General features: G+C 65.3%; 1 protein-coding gene across 4 annotated transcripts in view; it reads right to left on the minus strand.

Moving 5' to 3' along the window:
* Positions 1–17,082, minus strand: part of COL11A2 (collagen type XI alpha 2 chain) — a 50,675-nt gene that overhangs the window by 15,802 nt on the left and 17,791 nt on the right. For all 4 annotated transcript variants that reach the window (XM_065563906.1, XM_065563904.1, XM_065563903.1 and 1 more), the window contains 32 exons: positions 16,556–16,600; positions 15,424–15,477; positions 15,224–15,331; positions 14,546–14,599; positions 14,406–14,459; positions 13,631–13,675; positions 12,272–12,325; positions 11,858–11,902; positions 10,714–10,767; positions 10,401–10,454; positions 9,322–9,375; positions 9,062–9,169; positions 8,871–8,960; positions 8,738–8,791; positions 8,370–8,477; positions 7,927–8,034; positions 7,797–7,850; positions 7,643–7,696; positions 7,081–7,188; positions 6,324–6,377; positions 6,181–6,234; positions 6,042–6,095; positions 4,893–4,946; positions 4,045–4,152; positions 3,517–3,570; positions 3,287–3,340; positions 2,788–2,841; positions 2,136–2,189; positions 1,682–1,789; positions 1,169–1,222; positions 1,020–1,073; positions 409–516 (listed from right to left, as the gene is read on the minus strand). In XM_065563906.1, the coding sequence (XP_065419978.1) occupies positions 409–516; positions 1,020–1,073; positions 1,169–1,222; positions 1,682–1,789; positions 2,136–2,189; positions 2,788–2,841; positions 3,287–3,340; positions 3,517–3,570; positions 4,045–4,152; positions 4,893–4,946; positions 6,042–6,095; positions 6,181–6,234; positions 6,324–6,377; positions 7,081–7,188; positions 7,643–7,696; positions 7,797–7,850; positions 7,927–8,034; positions 8,370–8,477; positions 8,738–8,791; positions 8,871–8,960; positions 9,062–9,169; positions 9,322–9,375; positions 10,401–10,454; positions 10,714–10,767; positions 11,858–11,902; positions 12,272–12,325; positions 13,631–13,675; positions 14,406–14,459; positions 14,546–14,599; positions 15,224–15,331; positions 15,424–15,477; positions 16,556–16,600 (2,169 nt within the window). The remainder of the gene's footprint in view (positions 1–408; positions 517–1,019; positions 1,074–1,168; positions 1,223–1,681; positions 1,790–2,135; positions 2,190–2,787; positions 2,842–3,286; positions 3,341–3,516; positions 3,571–4,044; positions 4,153–4,892; positions 4,947–6,041; positions 6,096–6,180; positions 6,235–6,323; positions 6,378–7,080; positions 7,189–7,642; positions 7,697–7,796; positions 7,851–7,926; positions 8,035–8,369; positions 8,478–8,737; positions 8,792–8,870; positions 8,961–9,061; positions 9,170–9,321; positions 9,376–10,400; positions 10,455–10,713; positions 10,768–11,857; positions 11,903–12,271; positions 12,326–13,630; positions 13,676–14,405; positions 14,460–14,545; positions 14,600–15,223; positions 15,332–15,423; positions 15,478–16,555; positions 16,601–17,082) is intronic.

Consider the following 17,082-nt stretch of genomic DNA (forward strand, 5'->3'; position numbering starts at 1 on the left):
AGAGCAGTTATTAGAACCCAGGAGTCCTGGCTCCCAGCCCCCCTGCTCTAACCACCAGCCCCCACTCCCCTCCCAGAGCCGGGGAGAGAAGCCAGGAGTCCTGGCTCCCAGCCCCCCTGCTCTAACCACCAGCCCCCACTCCCTTCCCAGAGCTGGGGAGAGAACCCAGGAGTCCTGGCTCCCAGCCCCCCTGCTCTAACCACCAGCCCCCACTCCCCTCCCAGAGCCGGGGAGAGAACCCAGGAGTCCTGGCTCCCAGCCCCCCTGCTCTAACCACCAGCCCCCACTCCTCTCCCAGAGCCGGGGAGAGAACCCCGGAGTCCTGGCTCCTGGCCCCCCAAACTCCCACTGCTCCCCACATGGCAGGGGTCTCTGGCAGTGGAGGACTCCCCCTCCCCCGATACTCACGGTCTCTCCTTTCGACCCCAGGGAGCCCTGCGGGCCAGGCAGGCCCCGGTCCCCTTTCTCTCCCTGCTCGCCCGGGGGTCCGATCAGACCGATCAGACCAGGGTGGCCCTGGGAAAGACAGACAGTGGTCAGTGCAGGACAGACAGATGGGGGACGGCATCGAGGGCTGGGTGTCGGACAGACAGACAGACAGACAGACAGACGGGCTGCATGCTGGGGGCTGGGCATGTCGATACGGACAGCGTGGGGGGAGGGGTCTCTGCGCGGGTCTCTGCCCTGGGCGCTCAAACACCCTCGTGCCCCTCGTGTGAGCTGTGGGACGTGCACCCCAGGGATACTCGCAGGCAGTTGTGCTGATGTGTCTGGTTCACACAGACTTGTGCCACGCTCGTGATGCACGTGTCGTGGGCGTTCCCGTCTCTCGGTGCATTCACCTGCAGTGTGTAGCACGTGTGTGCTGGCAGGTTCCCTGGCATGCGTGGCGTGGGCTGGCGCCACGTGGCACACGCTGGTGCACACTGGTGCACGGGGCGTGTATCATTCCCCCCCCCACGGGTGTGTTGTGTGTGTTCACACACAGGCTGTGCGCCTCCCGTGTGCCCCCCGCTCACCTTCTCTCCTTTGGGTCCGGAGTCCCCTTTGAGGCCAGGCAGCCCCGGGGGGCCCTGCAGGGAGACACAGGCAGATCGGTTAGCCAGGGAGGGAAGGGGGGCTCCTCCCCTGGGGGCACTGTCACACGGGAGGGCGGAGTCACACTCACCACAGGTCCCGGGGGGCCCGTCTGGCCCGTCGCGCCCGGCTTGCCTTGTTCTCCCTGCGGGGGATGGAGGGGAGAGGTTAGCGCTAAACGCTGCCCCGACCATGCCCTGGGGCTGCCCCCCACAGCCCAGCCCCAGAGGCCCCACCCTGCTCTGGGGCTCCCAGCCCGGAGGCAGGGGGTCTCATGCGTTGACCGCTCTGGACAGGCCTGCGGGGGACAGAGCTCCACTCTCTGCCCATTGGCATCGGGGGAGGACGGTTCTGGATTTACAGCAAGGGCAGCTGAGACCGGACCCAGACCCCGTGTGTCTGGGGCTCAGAGACCCATCAGCAGGCAGGGAAATTCAAGCATGGATTGCAGAGCTAGGGACAAACCCACCCCCTCCCAGAGCTGGGATAGAACCCAGGAGTCCTGACTCCCAGCCCCCCCTGCTCTAACCCACCAGCCCCCACTGCCCCGCAGAGCTGGGACAGGACCCAGGCGTCCTGCTGGCGTGCACTGGCTGTTACTTACCACTGAGCCAGGGATGCCTCTCAGCCCGTCAGGCCCCTGCTTGCCGGCTGGTCCCTGGGGCCCCACGGGGCCGGTCTTGCCCGGAGGTCCTACGGCGCCTGGCTCGCCCTGCGGGACGGAGGGGCAGGGTGAGCTCGGGGATGGGCGACACGGTCACAGCTGTGGCGGGGGCTCCTTGGCGTCATCGCGCCCCTTTGGGGTCAGAGACCATCCTGGGGCTTCCCGACACACCGACCCCAGTGCATCATGGGACAGGAGCCCTTGGCGTGGCCGGGACGCGGCCTGGCTGGCTGTACCGGGAGCTCCAAGCCCGGGCCCTGGGCCCTGGGACAGACCCAGCTGCGCCTCGTCTCTGGGGAGCTCCGAGCTGGGTCTGACCCCAGGGGATCCGGGACCCGACACCTCCCCAGCAGAGACCCCACCCGGGGGGGCCCACGGAGTCTGAGTCACTTACCTTAGTGCCCTTCTCGCCCTGACGCCCCTCGGGACCCGGGGAGCCTGCGGGGCCCTGCGGAGAGAGGAGACAGGGGGTGAACAAGGGAATGGGGCAGGGGCCTGTCCCCTCTAGGGGGCGCCGGCTCCCACCCGGCCCCAGGGCAGGGACTGGCTGGCTCAGGGGGGCAGGAAATGGGGCACGGGGCCTGTCCCATCTAGGGGGCGCTGGCTCCCACCCGGCCCCAGGGCAGGGACTGGCTGGCTCGGTGTGGGGCGGGAGGGGTCCCTGGAGCTAAGTGGTTTCCCTGTCATTAGCTGCCGCGTTCTGGGCCGGGCGTTTCGCTCGCTGCCGGGTCGGGAAGGAATTTCCTGCCCTCGGTGCCAGCCCCACCCTCCCCGCAATGAGATTCCCAGGGAGCCGGATTTGTGTGTGTGTGCAAGTGCGTGTGTCTGCTGCCTCCTGCTGGCAGGTCACTGTGGCTGCAGGCGGGGTGGGTGCCCGGGGTCAGGGGGTCTGTGCCGGTCAGAGTCCCCGTCGCACAGTAGCTGGGACAGCAGGTGCGTCCCTCACACCCCCGTGCAGTGAGACGCCTCTGCCCTGCTCCTGGGGGACGGCAGGAGGAGCGGGGTGACTGGGCAGGGGAGGGGGCCCAGACAGACCCATCACTTACCCTCTTCCCTGGGGGACCTAGGGGGCCGTTCTCTCCTGTCGGGCCTGGCGAGCCCTAGAGAGAGAGAGAGACCTGGAGTTAGGAGAAACAATCTAATCCGGAACGTCATGGAGAGGGGAACCCGGAGAGGTGGGGAACCTGATCTAGAACATCATGGAGATGAGAACCCAGAGATGGGGAGTCTGATCCGGAACAGGGGAACCCAGAGTACAGTCAGAGAGGGGAGATCTGGAACATCGGAGGCGGGTTCCAATCCAGAACGTCGGAGGGGCCAGTCAGGAAGGTCAGACAGAAAGGAATCCAGAGAGGGACCCTATCTGGAGCATGGGGGGCACGCGAAGTCTGATCAGACTGCTGGGGGTCTGGGGGGGGGGCGGATCCCGTCTGGAGCGCTGGGGACACAGGTGGGGTGTCCAGTCCAAGTGTCAGGGGAGATCCATTCCAAACCATTGTGGGGGGGACCCCGTCAGGGCCCCGCTCCGGAGCCCTGGTCACTCACCAGCTGCCCGGGTTCCCCGTCCTCGCCTCGTTCGCCCTTCGCCCCGTCCTGGCCCTGGAGGGGGAAAACAAGCCCTGAGTCAGCAGGAGGCCTCGGCAGGGACCCCAAACCCCAGCCGGGGGGCCCCAAACCCTGCTGCATTCCCCCTGGGTCCCCACCCTCCCTCCCAGCACCTCCCCTGCCCCCAGACTGCAGGGACCTGGAGGGCAACGCATGGGGCTGATACTTACCCTGGGGCCCATTTCACCTGGGGGGCCCGGATCCCCTGGGAAACCAACAGGACCCTGGAAGAGACAGGAATGAATTAGTCTGAGCCACCTCCTCCTCCAGCCAGGCACAGAACCCAGGAGTCCTGGCTCCCAACACCCCCTGCCCCATTCTAACCCACCAGCCCCCGCTCCCCTCCTAGAGCTGAAGATAGAACCCAGCTGTCCTGGCTCCCAGCCCCCCTGCTTTGACCCACCAGCCCCCACTCCCCTCCCAGAGCCCGGGAGAGAACCCAGGAGTCCTGGCTCCCAGCCCCCCCTCCCCTCCCCTCCCAGAGCTGGGATAGAACCCAGGAGTCCTGGCTCCCAACACCCCCTGCCCCACTCTAACCACCAGCCCCCGCTCCCCTCCCAGAGCTGGGAGAGAACCCAGGAGTCCTGGCTCCCAACCCCCCTGCTCTAACCACTAGCCCCCAACTCCCTTCCCAGAGCTGGGAGAGAACCCAGGAGTCCTGGCTCCCCCTCCCCCGGTCTCTGCACCACGTCACTCACGGGGTTCCCCTTGGGCCCATCGTCTCCGGGGGGCCCTTTCCCTCCAGGGGGTCCAGCTGTGCCAGCGGCTCCGGTTTCTCCTTTCTCCCCTCGCTCTCCTCGTGGGCCCTGGGAAGGAGACAGAGCGGGGGGGGGGGGGGGGGGTCAGTGTGGGGTCTGTGGGCACAGGGAGGATGGGGGGAGTGGCCTGGTAGGGGGCAGAGCTCTGGGGGTCAGCTCTAAGGGAGGGATCCCAGCCCCAGTGTTCCTTGGGGAGATCCCCCATGTGTGCGGGGGAAGGAGTCTCTTGGAGGGGGCCTGTCAGGGGGGAGAGGTCCTGGCCCCAGTGTCTCTGGGGTGGGGTTCACAGCCTGGGGAGAGGGGAGCACTCCAGACTTGTGGTGGGGTTCCTGTTGGAAGAAAGGGGCTCCGGGGGGGTCCTCACTGGGTGGGGGAAAGGCCAGGCCCAGCCCTGGGTCTCCCCCCCCAAGGCATGGGGATAGATGGGCCCTGAGGGGCCCTTGCCTGTGGGGAGCAGCGCTCTGGGGGTTCCTGACAGGAGATACCCCCCAAGGAGGGGTCCCTGGCTGGAGGCTGACAGCTCTGGGTGGGCCTTAATAAGGAAGAGACAGAGGTGGGGAGCTGGCCACTGATTCCCATAGGGGGCAGGGCCCCAGTAGAGGGGATGAAGGAGGCTCGGGGGGCTCCTTGGTGGGGGATGGAGCGGGGGCCTCCCTGGCTGTGCCGCCAGGTGGGGGCGAGGACTCGGGGGGGTAGGAGAGGGACAAACGGGGGGGGAGGTTCCTGGGGGGTTAGTGGCCATGCTGCCAGGTAGGGTGTGCGAGGGGCAGGGCGGCCCAAAGACTCACCTTGACTCCTGGCTCCCCGGGGATGCCGGGGGCCCCCGACTCGCCAGGCTCACCCTGAAATGAGAGAGACGTCAACACCCGCGCTCCAACCAGTCCCCCCTGGACGGTCCCGGGGACACAGCACTCGACAGGCCCTGTGTCACTAGACCCCACTCCTCTGCCCTCCCTGAGCTGGGAGAGAACCCAGGAGTCCTGGCCCCGCTCCCCTCCCAGAGCTGGGACAGAACCCAGGAGTCCTGGCTCCGCTACCCTCCCAGAGCTGGGACAGAACCCAGGAGTCCTGGCCCTGCTCCCCTCCCAGAGCTGGGACAGAACCCAGGAGTCCTGGCCCCGCTCCCCTCCCAGAGCCGGGAGAGAACCCAGGAGTCCTGGCCCTGCTCCCCTCCCAGAGCTGGGACAGAACCCAGGAGTCCTGGCCCCGCTCCTCTCCCCGAGCTGGGACAGAACCCAGGAGTCCTGCTCCAGCCCCACATTCCCCTGGGCGAGTGATGGTGGGGCCCTTTGACTCCTGCAGTCTGTGACTCTGAGTCCCCCCATCCGTCCCCTCCCTTCACGGGCCACGGGGAGAACAGGTCGCCTGCACTGCCCTCTGCACGCTCTGCACGCGGACAGTGACTCGTCCAGTCTCAGGCTGCAGGGCGGCAGGGTCAGGAAGGGATTTGCTCCCCGAGACTCAATCAGCTGGAGACGGGGCACCACGGGGGGGGGGGTGCTCTGAGCAGCTCCAGAGACACCGCTGTCTGGCTGCTGAGTCTGGCTCACACGCTGGGGGTCCCCAGACTGGGGCAGGGAAGGAATCTCCCCCAGGACAGACAGGCAGGGCCCTTGGGGGGGTTTCCCGTTCCCCTGCAGTGCGGGATGTGGGTCACTGGCTGGGCTCAGCAGATCAGGTCCCCTTGGGGCCCCTTGGTCCCTCCTGGGTTCAGCTGTCGTGGCCCCAGGCTCGGTCCCCCGAGCGCTGACACGTGTCGGCCCAGCCAGGTCGCGGGGCTGGGCACAGGGTGACAGGGAGCAATTCTCTGCCTGCTGCTGTCCAGGGGCCAGGCTGGAGCGAATGGGCCCTTCTGGCCTTGAACTCCATGAAATCTACCAGCCCCACCCTGCCCCCCCGGGGCTGGGAGAGAACCCAGGCGTCCTGCCTCCACCTACCTTCTCTCCAGGGGGGCCCAGGTTGCCGATGCCTCCAGGGCCACCTTGGGGTCCCTGCAGGGGGAGAGAGCAGAGCTGGTTACCTCCGGGGACACCCGGGTCAGGGCTGACAGGGGTGGGGGGTGGGGGAGGAACTTACGTCGGCTCCGGAGGGTCCGGCTGGGCCACGCGGCCCTGGTGGTCCTGGGGGGCCCTGTGGGGAGAAAGAACAAGGTGAGGGGGGCTCTGGGACATTCCCACCTGGAGGGGGGACTGGGAATGGGGGCAGCCGGGGTCACTTACCATAGGGCCCACGTCACCTGTCTCGCCCTTCTCCCCCGCCGGGCCCGGCAGACCCTAAGGAGAGACAGAGAGCATCAGTGCGGGGCACATCTGGACTGGGGGGAGGGGGCAGATCAAGGGGCACATCTAGATCCAGGGAGATGGGGGAAGCAGGCAGCACATCTGGATTTGGGATGAAGAGGGTCCTAGACCTAGGACACATCTGGATCTGGAGGATGGGCAGAGATGGAGGGACACATCTGGATTCAGGATGGGATGGTGGCTCAGAGGAAGGGACACATCTGGAGCTGGGGGGGAGCAGAGCAAGGGGCACATCTGGAGCGGGGATGGGGGGAGGGGACCCAGACAGAGGGGCACATCTGGATCCAGATAGGTGGGGAGGAGGGCACACAGGGATAGCTTCCCCCGCCTCCCAGAACAGCTGGCTCGGGGGTGGGACCCAGCAACAACTGGCCAGTGGTCACACTGTCATGCTGCCCAGCAGTTTGGGACAGGAAGTGAAGGAATCCTGTCCCCAGCTAGAACTGTACCATGGGGCAGGCCGGATTGGGTGGCTAGGGCTGGGGCCATGGCTAGGAAGGGGGGCCCGGGTCGGGTCCGGGTCCAGGGGGAAGGCGGAGACAGGTGGGACTATAGAGCATGGGGGCAGGGCCAGGGGTGGGGCCAGGTGTAGGGGTGGGGCCAGGGCACCGGAGTGGCTCAATGGGGGGCAGAGGGGGCAACCCTGCAAGGCCAATGACAGGTCCCCCCCACTCACCTGCAGCCCGATGGGGCCAGGCGGCCCGTTGAATCCGCGGGTTCCTTCATCGCCCTTCGCCCCAAAGTGGCCCTGGGGGCCCCGAGCGCCCGGCTCCCCATCAGCCCCCTCGACACAGACACAAGAGAGAGTCAGAGACAGGCCCCGAGCGGCCCCGGGGAAACGGGACTCGCTGAGCGGGTGGGGGTGGGGGTGAGGGGAGGTCTCGGCGCTGTGGGAGCAGCGGGAATTCCCCCCCACCGCCATTCCCCATTGACGGGACCCCCCTGGAATCCCACCCACACTCCATCAGTGTGATGTGGGGCCTCTTTGCCGTCAGGAACCTCGCCCCATGGCATGAGTGAGGGGCCGGGACACTGCGCTGCCAGGAGTCAGGGACCCTCCGCCCAGCACGGAGCAGACCGGGCTCCATCGCCCAGGCCCTGCACGGAGCCGACCCGGCTCCATCACCCAGGCCCTGCACGGGGCTGACCCAGCTCCGTAGCACCGCCCCGTGCTACCAGCCGCAGGGCCCCCCCGCCCTGTGCTGCAGGAGGCTGTCTGAGGGGGGCAAGGTACTTACGGCTGCTCCAGGCTGCCCGACTGAGCCCATGGGACCTGGGGGTCCTGGGGGACCCTGGAAGGAAGGAGACGGGGGTCAGCGGTGCTGAGACACAGAGATACCCCAGGCAGAAATTGGGGGGGGGGGATCAGCCCCAGTGTGGGGTCATACTCACGTGCTCTCCCTTGTTGCCTTTGCCACCCTTCTGGCCCGGCTCGCCCACCTCGCCCTGCGGAGAGAGGAGAAAGGGGGTTTAGCCCATCGCCGCGTGGGGGGGCAGGACACAGACACAGACGGGGCCTTACCTTGTCGCCGTCCTCACCAGCACCCCCTGGGGGCCCCGCTGGGCCTGGCAGCCCAACGGGACCTTGGACTCCGTCGCGACCAGCGGGGCCTATGGGACCTTTCTCACCCTAGGGAGAAACAGAGGGGAGTGAGGTGCACAGAACCCAGAAGTCCTGGCTCCCACCCACCCCCCATTCTAACCCACCTGACCCCACTCCCCTCCCAGCACTGGGCACAGAACCCAGGAGTCCTGGCTCCCAGCCCCCCCTGCTCTAACCCACCAACCCCCACTCCTCTCCCAGAGCCAGAATAGAACCCAAGAGTCCTGGCTCCCAGCCCCCCCCTGCTCTAACCACTAGACCCCACTCCCCTTCCAGAGCTGGGATAAAACCCAGGAGTCCTGGCTCCCAGCCCCCCCTGCATCCGACTCAGCCCTGCTCCCCCCTCTGTGCCCCCTACTCACAGGAACTCCTTTCTCTCCAGCAGGGCCTGGTGGCCCTTGGGGGCCCGGTCTGCCTGGGGGTCCGATGGGGCCGCCCTGCCCAGGGCCGCCTCTCTCACCGGGGGAGCCCTGTGGGGAGAGAGAGGAGGAGTCACTTGCTGCCCCCCACAGCGGGGTCCCCCCGACACACATTGCGGGGACCGGGATCAGGTGTGAGGGAGGGGGAGGATCAGGGGGGTCAGAGGTCGGAGGTTAGGGAGGAGAGGGGCTGATGGGGGAGTGAGGGAAGGGAGATTAGAGAACAGTTGGGGAGGTGGGGGCCTAGGGGAATAGTTGGGGGGAAGGAGTTGGGGGAGGGGCTGGCGTGGGGGTCCCCACATCATACTCACTGCAGGTCCTGGGGGTCCGGCCGGCCCCTCGTTCCCTTTCAGCCCCGTGCCGCCCTGCGGGAGAGAAGCACAGGTCAGGGCCTGCTGGCACAGGGGACGGGCTAGGGGCATTGTGGGGGGGGGGGGTACTCACCGGGGTGCCGGGCAGCCCACGCTCACCAGGGAAACCGCGCAGTCCAGCCGGGCCGTCTTTTCCGAGGGCTCCCGGGGGGCCGGGGTCTCCCTGCGCCGGGGGAAGGAGAAGGAGGATTAGGTGGGTCCCCCACCCTGCTCCCTGCAGCACAGCGCCCTCTAGCGCCGCACTGGAGCATCACAGCTCCTTACCTTGGTTCCTTCTTTCCCAGAGGGTCCTGGCAAGCCCTGCTCTCCCGGGGGCCCGGGGGGGCCTGGGTGACCTCTCTCCCCCATCTGACCAGACTCCCCAGAAGCGCCCTAGCGCAGAGGGAGACAAGAAACAGTGTGAGACCTTCAGGGAATGGGCCAGACCCTTCGACCCCGCCTCTTCCACCACCAGGGGGAGCTGCTGAGTGGAGGCACGGTCGTTCCTAGCCCACCCCGGCACCCCCCACCACCCGGCTTCTTACCTGAGGTCCCACCACCCCCGGGGGGCCGGGGGGGCCCGTCTTGCCTTGGAAACCCTGAAAGACAGAGAGAGATGGGGGCATTAGCACGAGCCGTGGCAGATGTCTCTGCCCCCCACCCCCCCGAGTGTAAGTGGAGAGTCACATAGGAGTGTGTGAGGAGCAATGCAGAAAAGTGTGAGGAGTAACCATGGAGTATCCAGAGCGTAACACGTGAGTGTGTGAGGAATAACCATGGTGAGTCGAGAGTGTAACACGTGAGTGTGTGAGGAGTAACAATGGTGAATCCAGAGTGTAACACGTGAGTGTGTGGGGAGCAACAATAGTGAATCCAGAGTGTAACACGTGAGTGTGTGAGGAGTAACAATGGTGAGTCCAGAGTGTAACACGTGAGTGTGTGAGGAGAAACAATGGTGAATCCAGAGTGTAATACATGAATTTATGAGCAGTAATGTGGGGGTAACCAGAGACTAACATTGGAGTATGTGAGGAGTAATGCAGGAGTATCCGGAATGTAATACATCAGTATACAAGGATTAAAATGGGAATACCCTGAGAGTTACACGGGAGTAAGAGACTAGTAAAGTGGGAGTAACCAAGAGTAACAGCGGAGTGAACAGAGAGCAATATGCAAGAGAGGAGTAATGCGGGAGTAACCAGAGTGCAACGCAGGAGTGAGAGAGGAATAATACAGGAGTATCCAGAGAGTAATATGTGAGCAACCAGAATGCAAAGCGGGAGTGAAAGAGGAGTAACGGGAGTATCCAAAGCGTAACATAGAAGCATGTGAGGTGTAACACAGGAGTATCCAGAGAGTAATGTGGGAGTATGTGAGGTGTAATATGAGAGTAACGTGAGAGTAATCAGAGAGTAACAGGGGAGTAAGAAAGGAGTAACGGGGAATAATCGGAAAGTAACAAGGTACTATATGAGGAGTAATGAGGGAGTTTCCAGAGGTAGCCTGGAGTTACTTAGGTGTAACCTGGGAGGAACCAGAGTGTAACACGGGAGGAAACACAGAGTAACACAGGGGTAAGAGAAAAGTATCTGAAGCCCAACAGCGCAGTAACAGAGACACGTACGACTTCTCCTCGCTGACCGGGGTGCCCAGGAAGCCCGTCCTTGCCAGGGGGGCCCTGTAGGGAGGAAAACGGAGAGGTCAGTGGGGCAGGGGGAGAGGTCAGTGGGAGGGAACTGGGGAGCAGTCAGGAGGGCAGGGGAGCCAGCTGGGGGGCCGGGTGGGAATGGCAGTGGGAGAGGGCTGGGATGCAGGCAGGGAGGCTGGGGAGCAGGTGGGGGGTAGCTTGGATGTGGGGGGAGGGGGCTGAGGAGCCGGCAGGGGGCTGGGGGCAGGCAGAGGGGCAGGGGAGGCAGTAGATAGTGCATGTTACTCACCGGTGGCCCTTTGGGTCCGGGGAAGCCGTTTGGCCCCTGGGGGCCCGGGAGTCCCTGTGGAGAGCAGAGCGGAGATTAGGGGGGGTTGTGGGGGCAGGGAAAACAATGCCCGGCCCCGGGGACACCAGCTGGAGGCCAGCACGGCCAGAGCCAGGCCAATGTTGTACCGGGAGCCCGACTACACCAAGCCAGCCGTGTCGCACTGAAGTGTCCCGTCCCTCGCACCAGGGAACTGCTGAGGCTGCTGCGCACCGTGCCGGGCCCAGCAGCTGTGACTGGGGTCGTGCGATCATCGCACTGCAGTGACTCGCCCCTTGCACTAGGGACCTGCTGAGGCTGCTGTGCACTGTGCACTGTGTCAGGCCCAGCAGCCGTGACTGGGGTCGTGCGATCATCGCACTGCAGTGACCCGCCCCTTGCACTAGGGACCTGCTGAGGCTGCTGTGCACTGTGCACTGTGTCAGGCCCAGCAGCCGTGACTGGGGTCGTGCAAGCATCGCACTGAAGTGACCCGTCCCTCGCACTAGGGAACTGCTGAGGCTGCTGCGCACCGGGCCGGGCCCAGCAGCCGTGACTGGGGTCGTGCAAGCTTCGCACTGCAGTGACCCGCCCCTCGCACTAGGGACCTGCTGAGGCTGCTGTGCACTGTGCCAGGCCCAGCATCCATGACTGGAGTCGTGCGAGCATCGCACTGAAGTGACCCATCCCTCGCACTAGGGACCTGCTGAGGCTGCTGTGCGCTGTGCACTGTACCAGGCCCAGCAGCCGTGACTGGGGTCGTGCGAGCATCGCACTGCAGTGACCGGTCCCTTGCACCAACAAATCGCTGCAGCTCGCACAGCAGGTCTGGAGCCGGCTCACGGAGAGGCTGAACAGTGCTAGCAACGCTCAGACAGGGGAGGCTGCATGAGGCCTGGTGTTGGTGAGCAGAGGCCTAGTGAGAGTGTTGCACTAATGTGACCCATGCCTGGCACGGTTGTCGCACAGGGCCCTGGAGAGGTGAACAGGAATGGGCACAAGGCAGGGCAGGCTGCACGAGGCCCAGCAGTGGTGTTCCAGGCCCAGCTGGTGCAGCGAAGGGCGGTGCCCGGTGCCCAGGGCTCTGTGCACACCCAGGTCCCCCCCACGCCACGCTCACACTCACCCTTTCCCCTGGAGGGCCATGGGGACCGTCACCGCCAGAGGTGCCCTGTGGGGGGAGACAAATGTGAGAGGCAACCAGGAGCACGTCCCCTTCCAACACACACTGACACGCGTGCACAGATGTGCAAGCACACACACCCATTCTCACACACTCAGATGTACACAGATGCACACAGAGAGACAGAGACAGAGAGAGAGAGACAGACAGGACACACACACACAAACAGGAGACACACACATGGACAGACAGGGACACACAAGCACACACACAAAGGAACACATTCAGCCTTGCACGTTTGCACGCCCACACACACGCTGACCTCTGAGCCCTGCCCAGACCTCACCCTGCAACACACTGATCCCACCCCGACTCAACACTCAGACAGACGGACAGACCCGGAGCCCCAGACCTCACCTTCGCCCCCAGCTTTCCAGTGGCTCCTCGTGGCCCCCGCTGACCCCTGGGACCCTGGAGGAATGAGACAGAGGCAGGTGAGTGTCTGAGCCCTGGCTCTGCCCCCTCCCATCCTCCAACCGCCCCTTCCCGGGGGGCAGAACCCCAGCGACCCACACAGTGCCCTGGGGGCGTTCATGAGGATCTCAGGGATGGAGGCGGCAGATGGGAGGGACCCACCAGCCACATAGGACGGGGATGGACACATGACCCCCAGCCCCGGTAGGGGAATGCTGGACCCCCCCCAACCCCAGATGGGAGGATTAAGGAGGGTAGGTGGAGGGGGATATTTGCCCCCCCACCAGAGAGGGGCCCAGCCCCGAGGCCCTGTGCCAAGGCGGGGTGGAGCCCAGAGGGGACACATCATGTATGAGTCAAGCTGGGGCGTGACTGGCCCCAGGGGTCATGGGCATGACCTCACTGGGGACTGGGTGAGGGGGGTTCCACGGGAGGGGCAGGGGCCGTGATGGGGAGCCTGCACTGGGCCAGGGCCGGCTCCAGGCACTAGCTTAACAAGCAGGTGCTTGGGGCGGCCAAGGGAGAGGGCAGCACGTGCGGCAATTCGGCGGCGGCAGGTCCCTCGCTCCCTCTAGGAGCAAAGGACCTGCCGCCGAATTGCCGCTGCCGATCGCGATCGCGGCTTTCTTTTCTTTCTTTTTTTTTTTTTTTTTTGCTGGGGCGGCAGAAATGCTGGGGCCGGCCCTGCACTGGGCACAGATGGATGGATGGACAGACAGGAGAACGTGGATGGGAGAAGGAGGGGATGGAGGTTTTGGATGGAGAAAGCAGAGGGATGGATGGACAGACAGATGAGAAGGGACGGATCGAGGGGGATTGGGACGGAGGACTGGGGCAGGGATGGGAGGACGGAGGGCTGGATGGAAGGAGAACACAGATGGAAGGATGGACAGACAGATGAGAAGGGACGGATTGAGGGGGATCGGGACGGAGGACTGGGGGAGGGATGGGAGGACGGAGGGCTGGATGGAAGGAGAACACAGATGGAAGGATGGACAGACAGATGAGAAGGGAGGGATCGAGGGGGATCGGGACGGAGGACTGGGGCAGGGATGGGAGGACGGAGGGCTGGATGGAAGGAGAACACAGATGGAAGGATGGACAGACAGATGAGAAGGGAGGGATCGAGGGGGATCGGGACGGAGGACTGGGGCAGGGATGGGAGGACGGAGGGCTGGATGGAAGGAGAACACAGATGGAAGGCTGGACAGATGTGGAGAGATGGATCAGGGGGAGTAAGGATGGATGGGGGGAGCCCAGAGACTTGGCTGCACTAACCCCCCACCTCTCCCCCACACTCACCGAGGGGCCGCGCTCGCCCCGGGGCCCCGGCTTCCCGGACAGACCCTGCAACAGAGAGTCAGTGAGACACAGCCAGGGCATGGGCACCCGTGGGAGAACTCCTCTGCCAGCCAGGGCCCGGCAGGGACCCATAATGTACCCACCCACGGGAGACACACAGGGACCCCCCACGTCCCACCCAGCCCACACAGGGACCCCTTAGCCAGCCAGGGCCCAGCAGGGACCCCTAACACCCAACCCTGGAACCCGCCACCCAGAACCAACCCCCCTCCCAGCCCCCATTAAACACCCCCCCATCCATGGCTCTGCAGGGTTCCCCAACCCCACAGAACCTGCACAGGGATCCCCCAATCCAGGGCTCTACAGAGACCCCACCCATAGGACACCCCCAAGGACACCCTATTCGCAGCTCTACAGGGACCCCCAACTCCAACCCCTATGGGGACCCCACCCCACCCAGGGCTTTGCAGACACCCCCACCTAGAACCATCCCCCATCCAGCCTGTCCCCAGAAGACCCTCCCCCACACCCCAACAGCCTCTCACTCTTCACCCAGCCCCACCAGTAAGTCCCAGTTCCAATCCATCCCTGCAGGGGGTGTCAGCCCCCCCCAGCAGAACCTGCAGCCCCCTCCCCCAGGTCCCCCCAACAGTTTCCCACATGGGGATGCCTCCTGCGGAGGGAAACATGGACCCCACTCCACCGGGGGGCAGTGGGGGGAGCTGTGCCGGGGGTGGGGGGAGCCATGCTGGGGGGGTGATGGAGGGTTACTCACCCGAGCACCCTTCTCACCATTGGTGCCAGGGAATCCGGGGAAGCCCTGAGATCCCTGTGGAGAGAGAAGAGATGGGGGTTAAGGGGGGTGATGGGGGGCGGGGGGGCAGAGGGGATAGACCCACCGTCCACAGTGCTCACCTTCGGGCCTTGCCGTCCTGGGTATCCGGGAAGACCTGGTACGCCCAGCTTCCCCTGCGAGAGAGAAAGAGAGATGGGACTAGGGGGATGGGGCACGGGGCCTTTCCCCTTTAGTGGGCGCCGGCTCTGATCCAGCCCCAGGGTGGGGGGTGGCTGTTCAGGGGGGCAGGGAATGGGGCACGGGGCCTTTCCCCTCTAGTGGGTGCCGGCTCCCATCCGGCCCCAGGGTGGGGGGCTGGCTGTTCAGGGGGGCAGGGAATGGGGCACGGGGCCTTTCCCCTCTAGTGGGCGCCGGCTCTGATCCAGCCCCAGGGTCGGGGGCTAGCTGTTCACGGGGGCAGGGAATGGGGCACGGGGCCTTTCCCCTTTAGTGGGCGCCGGCTCTGATCCAGCCCCAGGGTGGGGGGCTGGCTGTTCAGGGGGGCAGGGAATGGGGCACGGGGCCTTTCCCCTCTAGTGGGTGCCGGCTCCCATCCGGCCCCAGGGTGGGGGGCTGGCTGTTCAGGGGGGCAGGGAATGGGGCACGGGGCCTTTCCCCTCTAATGGGTGCTGGCTCTCATCCGGCCCCAGGGTGGGGGCTGGCTGTTCAGGGGGGCAGGGAACAGGCACATGGGCAGGGGCCCACGCCCTCATGCTCGGCACTGCCCAGTCCTGCCCCATGCTGCCCCGGCTCCTCACCTTCTCTCCCACCAGTCCGAGGGGACCCGGGTCGCCCGAGGGTCCGGTCCGGCCTTTGGGACCTTCTGGTCCATCCTCTCCTCTGGATCCTGGGACACCCACCTCGCCCTGCGGGGGCAGAGAGAACAGGGGTGGGTGAGACTGGCATCGCCAGGAGCAGGCAGGCAGCGAGGGGCGGGGGGCTCCGGGCACAAACTTACCCTGTCTCCTTTCACCCCGAAGTCGCCCTTGAACCCGGGGAATCCGTCCTCACCCTGCAGAGACAGACAGACAGACCGGTGACAGACAGACAGTCGGAGAGGAAAGGCCAGAAGGAACCAGCAACTCAGCCGGTTCGACCTCCTGTATGTCACAGGCCACCAGCCCCCCCACCCCACCCCCCCCACTCACTAACCCAGCCCCCGCCCCCCCCACCCCCGCTCACTAACCCGACACCCGCAATGAGACCGAAGTGCCACAGCCCCCAGGAGACGGGGCTGGTACCTGCCACGGGCTGAGAACGGGGGGGCCGAGGGGCACCAGAGCCCGAGGCTCTGCAATGGCAGGGAAAGGGTTAAGTGAGAGTCACGCCCCCCCAGATAATCCTGGCCAGTGACCCGCCCCCAGGCTGCAGGGGAAGGTGAGAACCCCCAAGTCACTGCCAGTCTGAGGGGGGGAATTCCCCCCGACCCCACTCACGGCGATCAGCTACACCCTGCGCATGGGCGCAAGGACCAGCCAGCCACGCCCGTGGGTGAGATAATGCTGGGTGCCCCCACAGAGCGCCCCCCCCCCCTCCAGGTCCCATCTCTAGCCAGGGGCGGCCCTGACGCTGCAGGGGGAGGAGAGTTAAAACAAAAAACTCAGAACACACTGGGAGGGGGGGAATCCCTTCCTGACCCCTGGTCAGGGGTCCACAGCTAGGGGGCACCGTGCACTATTCCCCCAGCCTCGCACTAGGGGGTGCTGTGCACTATTGCCCCAGCCTGACACTAAGGGGCATGTGCACCATTTCCCTTGCATGGCACCAAGTGGGGCGCTGTGCGTCATTCCCCCAGCCTGACACTAGGGGGTGCTGTGCACTATTCCCCCAGCCAGGCACTAGGGGGCGCTGTGCATCATTCCCCCAGCATGGCACTAGAGCGTGCCATGCACTATTCCTCCAGCCTGGCACTAGGGGGCTCTGTGCGCCATTCCCCCAACCTGGCACTAGGGGGCGCTATGCGCCATTCCCCCAGCATGGCACTAGGGCGTGCCATGCACCAGTTCCCCAGCCGGGCACTAGGGGGCGCTGTGCGGTGCTGCCAGCATCATGTCTGACCTGCGATTGAGGGTCGGGGAAGCAGAACTCACCTTCTCACCCTTGTGACCCTTCAGCCCCCGAATTCCATCCACGCCCTGGGAGAGACAGGGAGAGTTCAACAGGGTAAGCTGCACTGCAGAGACCACCCACAGATCTAGGCAGAGAACCCAGGAGTCCTGGCTCCCAGCTCCCACCACCCCCCACTCTAATCCACTAGCCCCCACTCCCCACCCAGAGCCGGGGATAGAACCCAGGAGTCCTGGCTCCCAGCTCCCACCACCCCCCACTCTAATCCACTAGCCCCCACTCCCCACCCAGAGCCGGGGATAGAACCCAGGAGTCCTGGCTCCCAGCCCCCCACTCTAATCCACTAGCCCCCACTCCCCTTCCAGAGCTGGGGAGAGAACCCAGGAGTCCTGGCTCCCAGCCCCCCACTCTAATCCACTAGCCCCCACTCCCCTCCCAGAGCCGGGGAGAGAACCCAGGAGTCCTGGCTCCCATTGGCTATAATCCTCTTGTCTTGTTTTCCACTCTAGCCAGAATCCTCTTCTCCCCTTGTGGGGCAGGGACCTCCTGG

Source organism: Chrysemys picta, chromosome 12, assembly GCF_011386835.1.
Source record: "Chrysemys picta bellii isolate R12L10 chromosome 12, ASM1138683v2, whole genome shotgun sequence".
Classification (NCBI taxonomy): Eukaryota; Metazoa; Chordata; order Testudines; family Emydidae; genus Chrysemys; species Chrysemys picta.